The following is a 20920-nucleotide window of genomic DNA, read 5'->3' as shown; positions in this document are numbered from 1 at the left end:
CCTACACAAACATGCGTGTGCACACACACATGCGCCTTTCCCTCCTGTCATCACTCACAGTTGGGTGCATCAGGACTAAATCATAATGCTCCTTAACTCTGTTCGTATCAGTTACCTCAAGACCAAAATTTCCAGATCAACCCCTTACCCTCAGATTATGATCCTCTAGTTCTAGGGAAATGGGGATTGCCTTTGTGACCATCTCCCACTCCTTCCCAACTCTTTGAGACACTTTCCCCACGCCCTCTTTCACTCAAAGTCATGAACAGCAAAGTCTTTTATGTTCTCTCACATTCTTGCTCTAACTGAAACCTGGGACACCCCTGAAACCCCATGTTCCATGTGGCATCCTCAGGAGTTGGCTATTTGTCTCCCATGCCAACAGGTACTGAAGATGAGGTATCGAATTTCCTCCTCCTCATTGCCGCTTCAAGACCATTTTCTCTCCCTCCTCCTTAAAGATTCACAGATTTGAGTCTTACATTATAAATCCATAATTCCTACTCTCTCCTTGTGGAAGTAATCTACTGCTCCCTGGGGACACTTCCACTCTTCTCTGAAAGTTTTTTTAACTCTTGGCTTAAATTAACTCTTGTCAACATGACTCCCAAAATAATTCTTTGAAGTTACAATATACACAGATAATACTTCCAGGACCTTAGCTTCTCAGTTCTTCACTCTCTATCTCCAAAGTTGTTTTCTCCAACTCTACCTCACTCATGTACTCCCACGGCATACTTTTGATCAATGGCTGCAGACCCTCCATAATCTCCAATTATCACCTCCATCCTTGTAATCCACTCCCTGTAAACTCCAATTCCAACAATCCCTGGATCCAGATTTTCAATCCATTGACTCCATCGTACTTTCACTGTCCTTTCCCCCCTCATGCCCTCACCTTCTTCTTTATGCATCTTAAGGGTCAATCATTACACTTAAAATAATTTTTAAAATTCCCTGTGAACATGAGGCTCTTACTTTAAAAAAACAATCTGAATTGTTATCATTACAATAATAAAATAGAATTTATTGCAAAATTTAATTAATATTAAACATAAAATCTAAGATTTTCTTATAAACACATGTCTTGAGGATATCAGTGGGCTTTTTGTTTGTTTTTCAACTGGCTCAGGTATCCATGGATGCCTCTTACTTATTACTACAACGAGATAGGTTTTAGCATCAACTCTATTTTAATTTTTTGTCTTTATAAGGCTATTTACTGAGAAAACATGCTCACATAATGTGTAGATAGGAATACAATAGGATTTGTTACAGTTGGGTCATTCACTTCTTCGAACTGAATTAAAGTTTGTATGTGCTTTACCAGTTTTACAACATTTCTTAGATCCCCATTTATGTATGTATGCATGCAAGTACATACACTTGCATGTGTGTATATGCTATGTCACAGTCTCTACTTAACAAATGACATTGTCCCAGAATGTCCTTAGGGCCAAAATGAATGGTTTGACCTTTCATAAAGTTAAAGTTAAATGAAGAAGACCATATTATATCACCATATGACTTAACTGGAAAAAAGACAAGCTTGTATGTTAAATAACTGTCAGCATTCATGAATAATCCCTCTATTTCTCTTCTAACAGAATATTGAAACAGCTGTTATCATCCTAAAGAAAATTTTCAGCCATCAATTTCCATTGTATTTATAAAGTCTATCATTGAAGTATTCTCAGATAATACAGCCATGATGTTATTTATTTTATTATTCATCAAGTATTTCTTTGTTGCATAAAAGTGTCCATGCTCCGAGGGGGAGACAAAACATGAATTCAACTTATATCTTTTCAAACTCAGAACCTGCTATTAATGAATTTGATCTATGAAAAGAAATTCTCTATGTGTGACATCAGCATCAGGCATGTGATGCTACAGGATTTGTAAAAAAAGATGCCATTTTGGATCTAGAGCAATGTTTTAATTTTATTTGAGGCATGGTCCCAAGCTACATTCTGGTTCTATTTTTGGATCCATCAGTGACAATGTGATTTCGTATTCTGGAAACTCCACTTGTAAGTGGTTCCACCATTTCAGACAAAGAGGAGGTATGTCTTCTTCTAATACATATTGCGAGACTTAATTAATGGGTGTGAAGAAACAGGAGGGTTCCAGATGAAAGGCACCACAGTGGCTAAGTAAGCATTGCACAGTGTGTCATCTCAGCTGGCCTGGCTGATCAAATTGTCTGGTAATTGTCTCTTATTGTTGAGTTTCTCTGGAGAAACAAGGTCCAAAATGGGATCAGTCCTACCTAGAACATGACATATACCTGGAAAAGTATCTCAGAGAAACTTGTTTGGCAAGAAATTACTTTTTAATTCCCACTCAGGTGATTTCACAAAAGTTTCTGATCACAACCAAGTGAGCTAAGTAATAACTGAGGCATTAAATTTATGCATAGTTTGCATTTTATGGCTTTACTTCCAGATGTGCTCATGATGGGGAGGGTAAATGGGGTTTATCACTAGGGTCAGTTCTAACCAATTGGCTATGGTTGTCAGGAGGGCAATGATGAAAAGGATTATGAGGCCACAGCTAGGGTCTTTAGAAAAGAGGGGCATGGGAGATGAGCTTTGACTCTCACGGCAGTGAAAGCAGAGTTGTAGCAAAAGTGCCTTGTAATTTCCATGCCTGGTATAGGCCATAATTTATGGTCAAGTCAGAAAGTGGTAATGATATTCACACACATATCTAGGAAAATCCCTAAGGGTATGGTATACCCAATCCTGCCAAGTCATGTTCAGTTCTCTAAGTACAGACATAAAATATTTTTTTCAGTTGAATTTTTTCCTAGCAACTGGCTAATTTGAAAATAACCAACAGAATTCTATTAAGCCACTGCCCATTAACCAGTTCTTTGGTTAAATTTAAGTTGCTTTTCTTCATACCAGTGAAGATACAGCTTAAATATCCTTGAGTAAATATGTTTTAGGGGTTGGCTTAATTTCTAATCAAACTCTGAAGGGGTCTTTGGGCTTCAGAAAATTTAAAACTATGGAATTACCTGTTCTTTCCTGGGGCCATATAACTGGGCAGATTCTTTGCATTCAATTTGAAGTTCCTGAACCTTAGCTAAAGTTTCATTTTCTCTCTCAGCAGTGGAAATCTATCTGGTCGCACAACAAAAACTAAGCATAAACCTCAGGCATACTGAGCTGAACAGACCTTGGCGCCAGTCCCCAAACGTTGATGTGCAGAGTGTCCCAGAAAGTGCAGCTTCACTCTTCTCCCTTTCATAAGCCATGAAAGGAAGTGAAGGAAGTATGCCAGGTTGCTCTTCAACTCCAGTACTTAATCAAGCATTGCCTGGCACTTCTGAAACTCTCCAGCTTCTAAATTGAGAGTGAGCAAAGAGAGCACAGGATGGAAACGACTTAATCGAGAAGGCTCCCAGGACTACTCAGGATCACGTGGCCATTTTCAGACAGGCCCCAGATACTCCCCAAATGCCTGAAAGTCAGCAAGAAACCTCATCTCAGTCCTGGTGATTATTTCTACATAATGCTTCGCAGTTTTATCAAGGATCCCAGTACACATCAATTCACTTTGTGGTAAGTGTGTCCTTCTATACAAGCGATCTCAGTGCACTGCAGACAGGGCCCCTCACCATGGACCTGACTACACCTTCTCCATTCAGGTTTTAAGTACAGAATATGGCACCTTACTATGGGAAAGAAAGATCTGTTTATGAGTTAGGAGAGCAACACGGGGCCAGCACAGAGCTATAGGTGCAGGGTCTGACTCACTTTGGTTTCCTCACCTGCAAAGGGGGAACTCAGCATATGTTAGAAATTCCAGATACACCAGGGGACGTTACCAAAATCTTTGTCTTTTTTTTCGCTGAGGGCAAGAAATGGATGCCCCTTGTTTTGCCGCAGCTCAAGAGAACTAGCCCGCCCCAAGTCAAAACAACCAACCTATGAAAGCTGGAGGGCTGGGCTTTTTTTTTTAACGCCTGAATGAGGTGATATCTTCATGCTGACAGCTGAGAAGCAGGTCAGTCAGGTTCTTGGGTGCTCTATTACACAGGCAAGATAGTCTGGCCCCGCCCAATTTTGCTTCTCTGGCACCCTCCTGCTCAGTGGAACATCGGCACACTTAACCCATTTGTTTTCTCCAATGCACAGCAGACTTATTCCAGCCAGGACAGCTGTGATATTTCAGTTCCTGGTTGTAAACACCTCCTAGACCTGAAGGTAAGTGTGCTGGGTCACAGAGGATCCCTCCTCCTCCATCTCTCTCTCGCTCTCTCTCTTTCATTTATTTACCAAACGGCACAAAAGCAGGCTCAACTTTTGACAGAAGAGTCTGACAGGGAGCTATGGAGAAAGACAGGTAGTTGTTTCATTAAGTAATTACCTTCCAAATGAGCGTTTGCACTGTTGAGTGAGTTAACTTTAAGAATTACTGCCAAATTTGCTAGATGATGAAACCAGATGAAGAGCTCAATATAAACCTTACATAAAGCATACATGACTATGAGAGAGAGTTTCTTTAAGTCATATCTTAGTAAAAGTTTCCAAATGTTTAAAGTGGAAATAGTGACATAAACATATAAATTGAATATTTAGATTAAAATGCATTTGCACTTAAAGGTTCTTGCTAAAGTATTAGAATACGAGAGTTTTTGAAAAACAATCTTCTAATATGATGAGTTACAAACTTCTATACATCTTTGCCAAAGATTTTCTTAATCAAAAAATTGGCAAATGTTGTGTATATAATTACTTTACTTAGACGGTATGTGCACATGTCTAGCACTCACTGGAAATCTAAAAAGCTAAGTCAGTTGCCACAGAAGACACTCTGTGGAATAAGGACGTGGATAAAGTTTCTTAAAATCATTTTCAGTTTGCGGCTAACTAAGCCTCCTTTTATCAAAGGGATGTCAATTTACCATTTACCCACCTTCTATTTGGTCCATAGATGCTGTTTCTTCTGCCAGTGAAACATGATAGAAGGCTGAAAATCCCATGCTTGGGGATTTAGGTCCAGAATATTTCTTTTGAAGGCACAGTCCTTCTTTCTAAGCTTGACACCCTTCCACCTAACTGTTGTAGTATTGAAGTTTATGACTGAGAACACCCAAGTTAGCAGCAGGCAGTGTGACCTTCCGTAGAATTTTCCTGGATTTATGCACACCAGTCTGTTAATTAGAATGATATTCACAAAGCTTTGAAATTTTTTTTTCCTGAAGGAAAGTCATATTTTTCTTTTCTTTTTATTTTTTTTCATTGCTTTAAATCAAGCAAAAGTGAAATGATATGTCTAAGTTCCTCAGGTACAATCCTACTTTCTGGCTAGTTAAGTCTTCTCACCTTTTTAAAGCCCTCCTATAAAAGAGGCATTTCTAGAAATATAATTCGTTATGTCCTAATTTATTGTGGCTCTTTCATTTAGGGAAAGCAAAATACTGTCCAAGAGTTTTAAAGGCCACTCAAAGTCACACTGAAGGTGTGCCTAGGATACGGGCTACATGTCAGACTGAGTTTCCTAGGACAAAGACAAAGAAAACCCATCTATCTTAATTTGTAGCCTGACATCTATAACAAGAAATGATGAAAAGCAACTGAGAGAAGTGACACAGTGCATACTCTTTCGTTATTTCACTGCAGAAACATGTTTTTATATTACTCCCTCAGTGTACCTCAACTAATATGTTTATTTAAAATTTCTGGTTTTGACTGAGTTTAGAATGACTCGCATTTCTCTTCCCTTGCATGGGTTGATTACCTGACATAAACCAGAGTACCTTCTTAATTTCCAAGCTTGGTATAAAATCGGTATGACTCAGTTACAACAGCAGGGCTGGGCAGGATAATGACTTTATGCATTTAAGGAGAAGCAAAATTATGCACGGAGAATGTGGATTTGCTTCCTTCATGGTCACATTTTTTCCCTCTCTCACCACCTCCTGCAGCCCTCCATACAAAAGTAGTAATGTGAAACTGCTTTTTATTGCCACCACCAAAGACAGGGCAGAAAGTAGTGTTCATTTTCTCTGTGGAGAGGAATTATTTAAAAAGTAGTAAGCAGTGAAACTCACACTTTGAAAGTAAACTTTAAAAATTGTGAAATACTAGAAACAATACAAACATTTCAATATATATAGAAAGGTTTAGAATCTGTGTTTAAGGTACCACACAGTGGCTGGAGATCCTGTTCTTTTTTCTGTTCCCTATAGGGAACAGATAATTCTAATCCTAGGAGTTTTTCAAGTTTGTAGTGATCTTAGCTCTGTTTCTATGTTACACCTTCAAAGTTCCTCTTAGGAGTTTCCACCTAGGGGCAAGAAGAGGCTAAGAACAGGAGGGGAAATGATGCTACCTGGTTCTCCTGATTTTCTCTCCTACAATTGCACTTTTCTTTCATCTCATCTTCTTTCTGCCTCCACAGTGTACCTGGTTGAAAGATGAACTTTGGCACGCACCAGTATGCCATCCATCATCCAGCATAACTTTAGCTTTACATAACAAGTGTGTAACAGCTTAGATATTTGAACTCTAGAGATGGAGAGGGGCTGAGAGAAACATGCAAAGGGAAGGAATACAGATTTCTTTTACTGCCCTCTGGAGCTTCTGTTTCACCTGCATTAGCCTTTGCTGTTTACAAGCATATGTTTTGCTCAATTCAGAATAGGGTCAAACTTAACCAGAATTTCCTAGTCCTTGCTCCAGCAAAAGTCCAGGGCTGGGGTTCGGGATATCTGATGGTTTCAATTCCTGGCTGCTTCTATCCCTTTAAGATGAAGGGATCTGAGTAACAGGTGTAACCTGGTTCTCTTAGAAGCCAGGGAGCAAAGCAAAGTTATAGCCTTACCTACAACTGTATTAATTTCAGAACAAACTGCAAATAGTATTCACAATATACTGTCTCATCCCTCTTTTCCCTTTCTCTCTTTTCCCTGGAGATAAATTATAGGCAGTAACAGAAGGCTTCGCTTATTTGGGGTGTTGATACCTTAGGTTTTCAAGTTACAGTCAGAAGCTGGGTGAAGGGTAGAGAGATCCCCTGGTGGTTCAATGTTACAGGCAAAGTGAAACAGGAACAACAAAACTCACTTTGTTGACTCTTGGTATGTAGGTTCTCCTTACGGGAAGGGAGCGAAAGCTCAAGGCCACGCTCCTCATGTAACAATATGAGAAAAGTAGAAGAACAGCAGAGAGCTGATTTTCTCCTCTGGTGATCACTTCATTAGGAAGAGAAAATAACCAGAAAGCCTAGGTGTAGAGAACGTAAACCCAACTCCATGATAATGATAAAACAGGCAGCCAAGTCCAATTCATCAACTAATCAGATTACCGGCAGCAGATAATGAAAGAGCTCTGACATTTGCTGTGAACTTGAGTTACAGGAGAAAGATGTTTCTGATAAGGTACTTGTAAGTAGTTTTACACTAAACTGAATTGCATTTTAAATGTGCTAGGTGAGGCATCAGTTCAGCGAAATGTTGGTGAACTACAGGTCCTGGGAATAATCACTCGTTTTGTTAATGTTAATCTGTAAACTACATGGTAAAGGTGCCCAACTAGAAACCACAGAGACAACTGTTGGGGTTTTCTTAAATTAGAATAAAAGTGTATTTAGTGTGTTTGAGAGGTACTTCAGGTAGAAGGCCCTATTTTTCCAGTGCTTAAAAAAATGGGATAATAAATTGCTTTGGTTAAAATAAGAAAATTTGGAGAAGGCGTGCTATGAAAACGTTGGTGGGAAAAAGTAGCTGAGTATGAAATTCGATATTCCTTTGTAACTTTTGTCAGATAGATGAGTGATTACTAGCTTTAAGGCCAAGGTTGGAATCCTAACCCTATCTCTCAGTCACTAGCTGTGTGTCTTTGGACGCATTATTTACATTTTTTAAACCCCATTTAATCATCTATAAAATAGGATTAATAATCCCTTCCTCATTGTTTGCTAGTTTTTAGTAAGAGTTAAAAGAGAAAATATGCAAAGCATCTGATATAATAAATGCATAATAGTGTATATGCTTTCCAATTATGTTAATAATGCTTTAGGATCTAACTGAATTTTCTTGGTTATCACAGAAAAATGAATGAAATATAAATAAATAGAATTATCACAAATGCAAACCCCTATATAGCCCCTACCAGATCAAGAAACAGAGTGTCAGGAGCACACAGCAGCCCATCCACGCTCACCCAGTAAATATTGTCTCTTTCCTTCCCACAGCAACCTAACCTCTAACATTCTAGTTTTTTGCCTGTTTTTGTACTTTATATACATGGACTCACACAGTACAACTGGAATTTTAAGCTCTGCACTACGTTTGTTATAATCATCCATGTTGTTGTATGCAGCTCTAGTTTGTGAATTTTCAGGTATGATTATTACAGAATTTATTATCCAGTCTATTACTGATGGATGTTTAGGTTGAGACACTTACAAATAATGCCCCTGTGAATGTTCTTGTAGGTCTGCCTGCCTTACTTTTTAAGTAGACTTTTCTTAAGTGATAAGCAAAAAGCATGGAAGATATTATATCTCTAAAACCTTAGGAATCCACAGGAATGGACTGCTTGCTAAAAGCTTTTGAAGAAAATATTATATCAGGATGTATTATAGATATATTTAGGTTGTGCCACTATGAAAGAAATCATTCAGCAAGGAGGAGGCCCTTAAAACCAAGCGATAATCAGAGGGTCTTTAGAGGCTCCTCAGACCCTAAAGAAAAATCATCAAGGTGGGAGATACTTGTAAAAATTTCTGGGAGAGCTTGTAAGAAATGGCAGGTAGTACTGGACCTAAACAATACCAGTTGCACCTCCTCCCTTTTCTTATCTCAGTCTTCCTGGAGGATTTTAGTGACAAATAAGCTCTAAGGTCCAATTCAAAGAATAGGACATCGGTTCTCAGACTTTATTGTTTGAGGAGGAATAGTCTAACACTTTTTTAAAGAATATTTTTTTCAATTAAAAACACTTTAAATTCTAGCATCCAGCTAGGTTAGAGTCAGTAGACTTGGTTTTCCGTGTCGCCTCTTCCATTTACTAGCTTCCATTACTAGGCACTCTGAACCTCAGCTGCTTCATCTGCAAAATGAGGATAATAGAAGCTATTCTTTTTGCCTCAAGGATCATTGTGAGGATCAAGTGAGATGATATGGTAAACTCTGTCAACTTATGTATGACACTTGTAGAAATATTATTATATTTTAATAGTAATAAATGGAAGTTAATGTTTATTAACTGCTTACTTTAGGCAAGATATTGTTCAGAGTGCTTATACCTAAATCATCTCGTTTAGTCTTCAGAACACTGTGAAATCAGATTGTTATGATGATAAAGCAATTGCTTATTATGATGATTGTTTTTTACAGGTTATTAGTGACAGAAGCCAGAATTCTAATATAAATCTAATTTCAAAATCTTTTCCTCATATCCTCCTATCTATGAACTGTGGCACTTCCACACTTAAGAGGCAGAATGATGTGCCTGGATTGGAGGTCAGGACCATGGTTTCAAACCCCAACTCTGCCACTATCTAGCTAGGTCATTTTTTCCACACCCATTCCCAACCAGACTCTTCATTTATACAGTAAGGGAATACAATTAAAGAACATGCTAAAATCCAGAAGTCTTTCTGATTTTCTCTAATTTGGAATTAATAGGGCAAAGGGCATCATGAAGAGTACCGTGAAAAAAAGGATGTTAATTTCAAATTCAAAAAACTCAAATCGGGTACTAATAAAATGTTTTCAAGTTGCGTTCCTGACTGACTCACTTTAAAGCGGTACGCTTAGTATATAATCAGTAACGTCAGCTTCGTAATAAATCTTCCAAATCACATCTTTAGAAAGAACATGTTTTCTTAAATAAGTTGAAGAAATCAGACAGCTCTACATGCCCTATATTTACAATATATAAAAAGTTTTACTTAGCAGTCCATATATAATTATATATATTTCAACTTGTCCCAACCTAAATGATCTTTGAAATAATGGAATAGTGGTGTCTGACTTGACAAAGTTTTCACATGGCATTTGCCTAGAGGAAGGAAGGAAGAAATATTATATGAATAATATAATGCAGTGACTTTAGTTTTAGTACATAATCCAAGGAAAATAAAATTGTTGAATAAAGAGTATGCTATTATCATCTTAGCATTATGTCTCTAGATTTTTATCACTTTAAAAATGTAGATCCAATTAAAAAAGCCTCAATACTTAATTTAATAATTCAAATGGTTGTTATTTTCTTTCAGATTCCCCTTAATAACATCAATACCAAAGAAGGCTACAATGTTCACCTCAGCCAAAATTCTGTTGATTTCAACTTTGTTTAGTTTACTACTATTTGGAAGCCATGGGGAAGGTCTAGAAATTAACACAACACAAAGCATTGCAGAAGGCTTGAAAAAAATAGAAAATGAATCTGTTCCTTTTGGAACTGAAGCAAATTTAAACTCAGATAAAGAATATAGAGAAACCTCCTTTCTCAAGGCAAATAATTCCTCTTCTTGGGATCCATCAAATAAAATCCATAGAACAACAGATTCCTTCAACAATTTATCACCAGACAACTTTACCAGGAGCCCAAGACCCACACCCATGTTCTCCATCAGCCCTCCCTTGATCCACAGCTTTGTTTCTAAATTACCTTGGAACTCATCTATAGCAGATGAAAATCCTCTGCCAGCCTCAGCACCTGCCAGTGCTACATCTGCCATATCTTCAGAAAATGTTACTTGGTCTTCGGCCAATGATACCATGAAAACTCCTGACAACAGTTCCACTACAATTAGCATCCTCCCTTCAGCACCAAACACCATGTCTGTGACCCCCATGACAACGGAACCAGATGAATGGCTTACCCCAACCAGTGATAGCTGGGTGGGGTTTACCCCCTATCAAGAAACAACAACTCTACAGCCCACCTTAAAATTCACCAATAATTCAAAAATCTTTCCAAATACACCAGACCCTCAAGAAGGTAAATATAAATGGATTTAACTTTCCTTTTGCATAAAGTTGAATCTTCAAATAATTCATATAGATTATGTCTAAGGAATGTACCATACTAGAAAAAACGAGGAGACTGCAACAGCACAGTCAGTTCTCACTTTTGGGGGGCAACCATGATATTCACTGGAAATAGTGAAGGGATTTCAGGGCTTAAGTCAGGAAATACTAGTTATTACTATATGGGAACATGATGAGACAGTGGGACAAAATGAGAAAAGTTAGTTTGAAAGGAAGGAGAGACAGGTAATGGTACAGTTTTGAGACACTAGGTAACAATTTTCATTGAATCTTTGAAAGACTACCTGAAATTTCATGTGCTTTTAGAATACCATACAATTAAACTTTAAAAATATATGTATGTGAGTTTTGAAAATTGAATGAAATAAATGAATTTATAAATTATCTGGTACCACATAGCAATCACAGGAAAATAGAAGAGTGATACTAAAAAAAATTTAAATAAACTCAACGAAAAGAAATACTCCTTAATTTTTAGTTTAGCACCTAATGAACACAATAAAAATGGAATTTTGCTGCGAGTATCACAAGAAAATTGTATTATGGGGAGATTTTTATGTTTCATTTAAGGGATTACATCAAGTTTTAAAACAAAAAGTAGAAAAGATCTCTAATATTTAATGAAAATTTATTATGTTTTATTTTTTCAGGTCTAACCATGTTTTTCTTTCCCTGAAAATTTAAAAAAATATTCTTTTTTCCCCTTATGAATTCACTGATTTCTAATACAACTTACGAGCAGATTATATTAATGATGTAAATACCAAATCATATATAAAAATTCCTATTTGAAAGTTGCGGCTAGTATACAGGAACAGTTCTAAGTTCTGAAATCTAGGCTTTATTGTAGCACTGCAACCAATATATTATATGTACATATATTTTAATTTTATCTACGATTTTAACAAATTATTTCATTCATATATATTTTGATATTCCATCAGAAATATTTTTAAAAAGATATTCTCTCTTTTCTTTCTCTAAACCCAATATACATATTGAGAATACTCAATATGAACTCGTACCATCGCCCTTTAATCAAAATAAACTTAGTTAATTTTGCTTCACCTTTATTTTAGCAATAATTTTGCTGTTTATCTTCCAACGTGAAGGTTAATTTTTTTTTTCGCTGAGGAAGATTCACCCTGAGATAACATCTGTTACCAATCTTCCTCTTTTTGCTTGAAGAAGATTCGCCCTGAGCTACCATCTGTGCCAGCCTTCCTCTATTTTATATGTGGGTTGCTGCCACAGCATGGTTGCCAATGAGTGGTGCAGGCCCATTCTGGAACCTAACCCAGGCCACCTAAGCGGAGCACACCAAACTCAACCACTAGGCCACGGGGCCAGCCCCTAATTATGTTTTTATAAATGGAGTTTTGTATAGAATTAGAGACCCTATAAGACCCCTTGTCTACCTAATTAATAAGCTTCTTAAGAAATGAAAAAAAAAACATTGAAAATAAAATATACTAAATATGAGTTCAGAGAGCATTAAGTAGTTTATTGATGACTTAGTCTTCAAATAAGGTACTCGGTAAAGGGGATGATAGAGTGAAATTTGGACTCTCTCAAACTCAGACCTACACATCTGTTCTTATGTGCAGGGCACTGCAAATATCTTGCTTTGGTCTATTGATTGTATTTGGAAAGATCCTGCATCAGAATATATTGCTTTTTCCTTATAGCGCCTTTTCACTTGGGGTTTTGAGGATTAATTTTCTACTACCTGCTTACTCCCATTAGCTTTTTGCTTTTGAATTATTATAGAAATAAGTTCAAAGTTCATTTCATCATTAAAGACCATCGGAGATTCAGAGTTGATTAAAAACTTAATATAGCATTCAACATAGAAATTAGATCTTAATGAAGCATACACATGGCATTTCAGTACTATTAGTGTTAATAAGTAACAAGAGAGTTATAAAACTAAAACTTAGAAGTATTTCAAGGTAATTCAAAATTTGAAGTGTGGTTTTGTCAGGAAGTATATTTGCCTGTACATCTCAAACACTCAGAAATTTACAAAACATACACACACGTCACCATTATCTAATTTTTAAAAAATTGTTAACATTGTTAAACATTCTTTGGAATACAGCAAGTCCATGTATATATTTCTGTTCTTTGAGTAATTATTTTCTATTTCTTATCTGTAAATTATTTTTTCCTCTCCAGAGAACAGAAATACAGGAGTGGTGTTTGGGGCCATTTTAGGTGCTATTCTGGGTGCCTCATTGCTGAGTCTCGTTGGCTACTTGTTGTGTGGAAAAAAGAAAACGGAGTCATTTTCCCATCGGCGACTTTATGACGACAGAAATGAACCAGGTAAAAACAACATTCAGAATTTCACCTGCACACAATGGTTTCAATTAAGTGAGGATGCTAATGTTCACCACCTTATCTAGAAGGGTTTCAGAGATTCATACGACAGAAACAGACTAAAGATTTAATGCTCTCTGTTTCTCACAGAACACAACCAAAATAATCATGGACCTGTGAGTGAAATTAAAGAGCCATTTGGAACTGTTGCTAATTGCATCACAATTTGTTTAAATAATAATCCCAGAACCTAAAACATATCTATAAAATTGGAAGATAATGGTATGATATTAAGGAAAAAATGGCCATTTTTGTTAGCAAGTAACTGCAAAGCCATTCTCTGCCATTGTTCGAACTCTTAGTAGCAGTAATTTGAATAATAATTTACTCTAATCTGGAGCTCTTCAAAAATTTACATAGAGTAGCCCTCTATTAATTATCCTAATGAGTCTCTAAAACAGAATCTCTAAAGAGTTGCATACATGGGTACATAAAGCCACATTATACCTTAATTCAGGAATGTTCTACTCATGTGATGGAAACGACCAACCATATCTATGAATGACAAATGTATCTGCTAAGAACAAAGCACTGAGTTTGAGCTTAATTATATAACATTAATTGGAACAGAAATGAAATCACTTCAAATGCTTGACTCATCTGTTTTTTTATACTTCAGGAGAAAAAAAAAAAAATCTGATTTCTGGTTTACACAAGGGGCACCTGCCAGCATAAAAAAATAGTTAAATGTCCCTGGTGGATCCCCTTGATAAAGTCTTGTTGATTTTTCATAAGTTCAGGTCTTGCCTGACATATTGTTCATTTTCAGAGTCAAACACATTATTTTAAATTTAACTGAATTCTGCTTATGGGTTTCTAGCAAGGCATATAAAATAAAGAAGTGGCACTTTTCAAAATTAAAGGATAGGATTTCGAACAACAGGGGTTTCCAAACTTTCTTTAATCTCAGAATCTTTTATCTATAATCGCATGCAAAGGTTCAGTCTAGCAAACTGAGACAATCTAAGGTGTTGTGATTGAGGCACAAGGGAACCACCGAATCTCACTTTTGTTTGACTCCCTCAAGACAGCTTTGAGACACCTCTCTCAAATCCCTAAGGTTCCTGGGAGCCCAGTTTGTAAACAGATGCCTTAAGGAATAGGTAGGATATGAGAATAACTAACTGAAAAATTAGACCACCGATCTAATTAGTCACTACTTAAGTATTTAAAGATACCTAGTACATGCCAAGGTTTCTTTGAAAATAAATTCAAGATCATTAAAGAAATTGGCTGTTTGTTGAAAAAGAAAAAAAAAAATCTCCTATATCATTAATCAGAAAACCTCAAGCTCATAACTTGGATCTATTGGAAGGAAACATAAAGTTTTAAAAATATTTTTCTTCTGTTTCCATCTTCACTCAACCATAAGGCTATTGAGCCACTTGGAAAATAATGACACTGATTTTAGCTCTTCACTGTTTAAAAATTATTTTTTACACCACAAATAAAAACTCCGAATATGCTGACAAGGCTCTGAATTCACAAGCTTCAAAAGTCAATGAGGCATATATCTATACTTCTTTATACCAAGTATTGCTATATTTTTGTTGTCATCTCTCCCTTAGTTCCCTTATTTTTGGTCCACCAGCCGTGAAATTTTGGAAGTTAAACTGTTCTCTTAGTCTTGGAAAGAAATGTGGCTTGAAAAATATCTACTTATTTAAAATCTCAAAAGTAATATTTGCAAAGCCCATATAAAAGACAGACCTATTTACTCATCTAGAACAATTCCTATAGTCTGGCAGATGCCTGAGCGTGCATCTTCCAGACTGTCACCACAAAACAATTTTTTGTTACTTTTTTAGTGCTGCGATTAGACAATGTACCGGAACCGTATGATGTAAGTTTTGGGAATTCTAGTTATTACAACCCAACTGTGAATGACTCATCCTTGCCAGCAGGCCGAGAAAATGCACGTGACAGCATTCCTATGGATGACATACCTTCACTTCGTACCTCAATATAAAACTAAGGAAAAAAGTCTTCAGACGACAAATGTTCGCCTGCATCCTGGCCTTTCCACAAACCCATCTTCCACAAGCTGAAGCAAGATCACTGTCATATAGCTTGTGCCAAGGAGAGCTGTAAAAGTGTGAGACTAGTGGCAGAAACATAAAGAGAGGAGAAATAATCCAAAAGGTTTCCTTTCTTACTGTTTTTGGCCATGCTGAAGCATCTAGTGAGTAACGTTAATTTGTATTTTGGTCTATATTTTTCTTAGTAGGCAATGTTTGTGGAATCAGGTAAAACTAAATGCTTTCACCATGATCACCCTGCCTGATAATTTAATTAAAGGAATCCTTCAATGAACAAAGGGACCCAAAACTACATTTTCACTTTTTTTTGTTTGGGGGGGACGAAAAGCAATGGATTGACTGACTCTTTACTGCCTGCCCCCGTCACGCACACACCTTCTGCCCGCCAGAGTCCTTATACCATGCATCAAGATTGGCATTCTCTTGAAGGAAAATTGGAAGAGTGATTTTTTTTTTTTCACTTAGCCTTAAAGCTAGAAGGAAAATATGGCACAGAGACTCTGTTCCTGGGAAATTAAGGTAATGGGAGAGAGGACTGCATTCTAATGCCCTGTACTTTTCTGTGTCAGCACATACACGGTCAGCCCCTTCACTTGCCAGTTTGACAATGGCCTGCATTCAACAGGGCTGTGGTAGGAAAGCTGATCCTAACCAGGGAAGTAACTGATTCCCTTCAAAGGGTGAGGAATTCTGACCTGTCTGATTTATTTGAGGCCTCAGTTAATTGGGTCATTTTAAAAACTCTATGAAAACATGGTGAAAAAGTCAGCCAAAGCATGATCTATATATAAATTTTAGTTTTAAGATGTTAGGAGCAAGATTTATTATGTATTAGACATTATTGCTCAATCATATATGGAATAGATTCTGTGTCTCTAAATGTATGAAGTCCAAGGCTAAAAAAATAGATGAATGGAGATATTAAGCAAACAAAAAGTTTTCTGAGCATCACTTTCAAGAGCAAAAATACCAGAAGCCTAATTCGGATTCTAGTACGTTTCAGTTTGTTTTTAATTACTACCTGCTTTTGGTAGGAAAAATATACTCCTTAGAACAGGAAGGTCGAGGCTTTAGGTATTAGAGGATTAGATCAAGAGTTAAAATTCTCAAAGAAGCAGTGAATGTGTGAAGAGGGCAACCAAAGCAAGAGGCTTTGTTGTTAAATTGATACTTGGCGGGTGGGTGTGTGTGTGAAGAAACCCAGCAAGAACCACAGAAAATGAGGGCTAGGAAGTAAGTAATGGAAGAACATACTTACCCCATATTGCCATAAAAATAGCAAAGAAGACTGTCCCTCCATTATCAAACAAATATGACACCTTAATGGAAAACAAACAAAAATATTAGTTACACTCTTCGTTATAAGAATCCAGTGATTACTGTTTGCATTTAGGTCCTATGATTTCTTTTTTCCCCAAAGGAATCACATTATTTTAGTTTGTAAATATAAGCTATCAGATGTTTTCATGGGTCCTGCAACTGTTTCACGTGATTTTTCTCTTGGGAGAGAGGAGGGGTCGCATGGCTTCTCTTTTCTTCTCTCTCCTCTTGGATTCCCTTTGGACTGCACTTTCATTTCTACTTAGAAGTGGGCCTAGTACCCCAAGGAAGTATTTGTGGGCCACAGGTAGTCCAGCTACAGTGTCAGCTGTAAGAAGTCAGCTTTTCAGTTGAGGCATAACTAGGTGCACCTCCCGTTAGTGAAACTTCCAGGATTGGGGAAGTTGCAAAATGCAGACTTCCACCAGTGAGCCAGCACTTCCAACAGAAAAGTATCACAGTGCTGTCCTTACCCTCTGATGTTTCAGAATGTGCCATAGGTCCAGTAGTGGCCATAGGAGGTAATCTCACCTTAAACCGTTTTTAAGAAGTTTCATGTATCACTGGACATTTAGCATATAGTCCATGTGTTTTTGAATCAGACATTACCTGAAGTTTTATAAAGAGAAATGTACAATTTATGATATTACTGAATACAATTTTCAGGGTTGCAAGGATTGTCTGATTTTAATAAAGAGTAAATTCAATTTACCTTTGCTTTTAATTTGCATAATGTCCTGACTGTATTTATAAGTTAGTAAGGGAGATTAAACCAATACAGCCAAAGCAATATATGTTTGGCAGTAACAAAACTACCATAGAAACTATAAAGAAAATAGGGGCACTAGCCTCATAGGAGAGAGAGGCCAATTAGAGGCTAAAGAACCTTATTATAAGAAATGGGAATGCAATGGTGTCTTCTTTGCTCAGTCTACAGTCTAGACGCTGCTTAATGGGGGCATTAAAACAACAGTAATGTATATTTTAATTGTCACATCTGGAGCACACTGCAAAACAATATGTAAAACAGATAAAGGTAGGATGTATTTTCTTGTAGCATTATTAAAAATATCATTATACAGAGATGTGCTCCTTTTGGAGATCCGTGGATGGGTGCAAGATACTCTAGACGGCTCTAAACTTCTATGATTGTTAAGACTTGGGATTTCTCAAAATGCCGTAAGAACTGGTTTTCACAGCAATCATCAGTATATATTATGCACAGGAGAGAAAGGACCATAACAAAATTCTCCTACAGAGCTCGTAAAATTACACCCGGCAGGAGAATCCAGCTTTTTTGTTCCCAAAGGCATCCCACAGAGACGCCTACTGCTGCAAGCAGCTGCACAGCTGTCTGCTTTCCCTTAGGAACAGACCTAGTGCAGGAAATAGCCTCTTAGAGCGTCAGAACAGAGACGTGACACATGGGGATTTAAAGGTCACCAAGAAATAATGGCTCTCCCCTGCTCCAGAATAGCCATGCTTTCAGGAAAGTCACAAATAAAAAGCCATACTTAACAAAAACTGTGTTGCATGGACATGATTTGCCATAGTCTGTGCAATATTTTCTTTAAAAAACCTTTGCATATTTTTTCTTGCTAGGTTTCAGGCATTTTTTAACTCAATAAATTTAAACATTAACTCTTTAGAAACACATCTACGAGACAGTGAAGGGTATCTGTAATATGCATGCAATGTGGGATTACATACACATAATGGGAGACAAAGGTAGAGTGGGAGTTAGGGAAGACTTCAGAACCTGCCCTAGGGAGGAGTGCAAACACATGAGATCATCGTGTTAGGTCCACTAAGCTCTTACCTGAGGGATATTATGGGAGACTGTGCAGACAAGAAGAACAGTTACAAGCCTGAGGGTGCAGCTTGAGGAGCTAAGGGCGTCATTTTGGGTCTGATATAAGGTGCTGAATGAAAATGGGGAGCAGGTGAAGGAAGAGGCAAGCAGAGTATGGGTGGCTCAAGGTTAGATCAAGGGCCACAGGCAGGAGAACAGGAGAAGAGGCTTTCTGCCTAATAGGAAAGGAACACTTGCTCTATAAAAGCAAACCCCAGAAGAAGTCTCAAGAAAATTCCCAAAGCAATATAACAGACTTTTCTAAAAGCAAAAAGAGCTTGTCCTGTCTACAAACATATATTTGCAATGAATTATTGTATTAGAAAAATAGCTTGCCTTTATGCATAGGGGGCCTCTGGGGAAGCATTCTATCCAACTTTGTTCATGTGAGTAGGGAATATATGAAGACAGAAGGAAACTGAGCCGCAAACACAGCTATGTGTAAGCCCAAATTCTCCATTATCTTTGACATTGGATTTCTCTTGGAGAGCTGAGTGTGGCTAGAAATCAATAAATGTAGATATGGTTTAAGGAGATAAATTTCCTATTAGGTTGGAAGATTAAAGTTTATGTCTCCTCTATTTTAGTTGCTAGATCTCTCTCTAGGATTGTTTGATGGCTTCAGAATAACAGAAAGCTCTGGAAACTGCCACTGATATTCCATTAAAGCCCCTCTGGGCTAAGGACAGCAAGGCTCCTCTGGGCAGATTCAACCCTGCTGGCCAGGCTATTGGGCCAGGGGGCAGGGAGTTGGGATCCCGGCTGGTGTTCAGCCCTCTCTCACTTCCTCAGTCCTTAATTCTTGGACAGGGCAAAATCTGTATAACCACCCATGTCCTCTGGATTTGGGCACAAGCTACATCAAACATGGCAACTTGATTAATCCACTCCCTTCTCATGACCTTTTACTTATTTAGGGCAATATCTTTTTAAAAGGGGATCCTAGGAATCTGAATCAACTGACGAGCTTGTTAACACATGGATTTTTTCTCAGCTCCATCCTTGACAAACTGATTCTGAATTTTAGGACCTGAGGCTAACGTTAACAAACGTTCTAGGTGATTCTGATGTATAGTCTTATATGGACTAAACCATGAAGTTTGAGTGGCTTTTGATTTTATACCCAGCCTTGTCAAAATTAATTGTATAGAGACCTCTACTTCTTAACAAGATGGAATACCAAAGATTGATTTTTACCCCCATTCTGGAAACAGCCAAAGAATGCACAAAATATACAAAGCACTTACATAAATATATATAAATATAAAAGCATTTCAAGACAGTGGATGTTAGGCAATGATCCTTGAGAGGTGGGAAACAAATGAGGTGAACGTTATGATGGCCTCAGCTTACTACACTGAAAGAGTTACCAGGGTGCAGAGAGGGACAACCCAGACAGCGCCCAGTGAGCATGTATGTGAGCAAACTACCTGAGGAAAGAACCACTTGAAAGGACTAGGGGTAACAGTCTCAGGAGCTCACACAGAGTCGGGAATGGTGCCAATTCCCACCAGCCAGGTATGAGGAAATCCTCAGTATTTGCAGTGCATTGGGAAGAGTACACAGAACGATCTTGCAAAATAATTGTGGGGAAAAAGATAGTGCTAGGTAGAGCACTGCTGTGAGCCCATCTCATAAATCCTAAAAGCAAGACCCAAAAGGATCCAATTATTTTCAAGTAACTAAATTCCAATGAGATATCTCTACACATCTATTAAAACAGTTAGAATTAAAAAGACCAATCGTTTTAGGATTAGTGGCCATATGGAAAACTGGAACTCTCATACACTGCCTGTGGGAATGTAAAATGGTATTAATGCTTGGGAAAATAGGTTGGCAGTTTCTTAGAAGGTTAAACGTCCACCTATCATATAATCCAGACATTTTACTCCTAGGTATTTACCCAAGAGAAATAACAGTATTCATCTATATGAAGATTCGTAGATGAGTGTTCATAGCAGCTTTATTTAAAATGGTAACAACTTGAAACAACTCAAAAGTTCACAAATAGATGAATGGATAAACAAACTCTGGTCTAGCCATATAATGCAACAGTACTCAGAAATAAAGAGGAGTGATCTAACGATAAATGTGACAACATGGATGAATCTCAAAATAACTATACTGTGTGAAGGAAGCCAGAAAAAATCACACACTGTATGATTTCATTTACATAAGGGTCTAGAAAATACAAACTTGTCTATAATGACAGAAAGCAGGTGGTTGCCTGAGTGCAGCCATGGGGTTGGGGAGGGGTGGGAGGCAGGGATTACAAGAGGACTTCAGGAAACTCTGGAAGTGATGGCT

General features: G+C 37.5%; 2 protein-coding genes across 9 annotated transcripts in view; one reads left to right on the top strand and one right to left on the bottom strand.

Moving 5' to 3' along the window:
* The window catches only part of ANO3 (anoctamin 3), a 439146-nt gene that overhangs the window by 51806 nt on the left and 366420 nt on the right, over positions 1-20920 (bottom strand). For all 6 annotated transcript variants that reach the window (XR_011495962.1, XM_070491365.1, XM_070491367.1 and 3 more), the window contains one exon: positions 16700-16760. Coding sequence is in view for 5 of the 6 variants with exons in the window: in XM_070491365.1 (XP_070347466.1) it covers positions 16700-16760 (61 nt within the window). In the remaining variant the exon portion in view is untranslated. The remainder of the gene's footprint in view (positions 1-16699; positions 16761-20920) is intronic.
* On the top strand, positions 3997-15723 carry MUC15 (mucin 15, cell surface associated). 3 transcript variants are annotated; one of them, XM_070491371.1, is made up of 4 exons: positions 3997-4217; positions 10243-10970; positions 13199-13348; positions 15307-15723. In XM_070491371.1, the coding sequence occupies exons 2-4, from the start codon at positions 10280-10282 to the stop codon at positions 15369-15371; spliced, it is 906 nt and encodes a 301-aa protein (XP_070347472.1). In that variant the 5' UTR covers positions 3997-4217; positions 10243-10279; the 3' UTR covers positions 15372-15723. The 3 variants fall into 3 exon arrangements, with proteins under 3 accessions (XP_070347472.1, XP_070347471.1, XP_014686933.1); XM_070491370.1 differs by having other exon boundaries at positions 15304-15723; XM_014831447.3 differs by having other exon boundaries at positions 15211-15723.

The sequence above is a fragment of the Equus asinus genome, chromosome 20, assembly GCF_041296235.1.
Source record: "Equus asinus isolate D_3611 breed Donkey chromosome 20, EquAss-T2T_v2, whole genome shotgun sequence".
In the NCBI taxonomy this organism is placed as follows: Eukaryota; Metazoa; Chordata; class Mammalia; order Perissodactyla; family Equidae; genus Equus; species Equus asinus.
Note: the sequence above shows the minus strand (reverse complement) of the source record. Positions and strands in the feature narration are given on the sequence as shown.

Bases quoted from the DNA above. Each gene is read 5' to 3' on its own strand.
- MUC15 (XM_014831447.3), top strand. From the start codon at position 10,280: ATGTTCACCTCAGCCAAAATTCTGTTGATTTCAACTTTGTTTAGTTTA. The intron at 10,971-13,198 runs GTAAATATAAAT...TTTCCTCTCCAG, and splicing joins TACACCAGACCCTCAAGAAG to AGAACAGAAATACAGGAGTG. The intron at 13,349-15,210 runs GTAAAAACAACA...TTACTTTTTTAG, and splicing joins TGACGACAGAAATGAACCAG to TGCTGCGATTAGACAATGTA.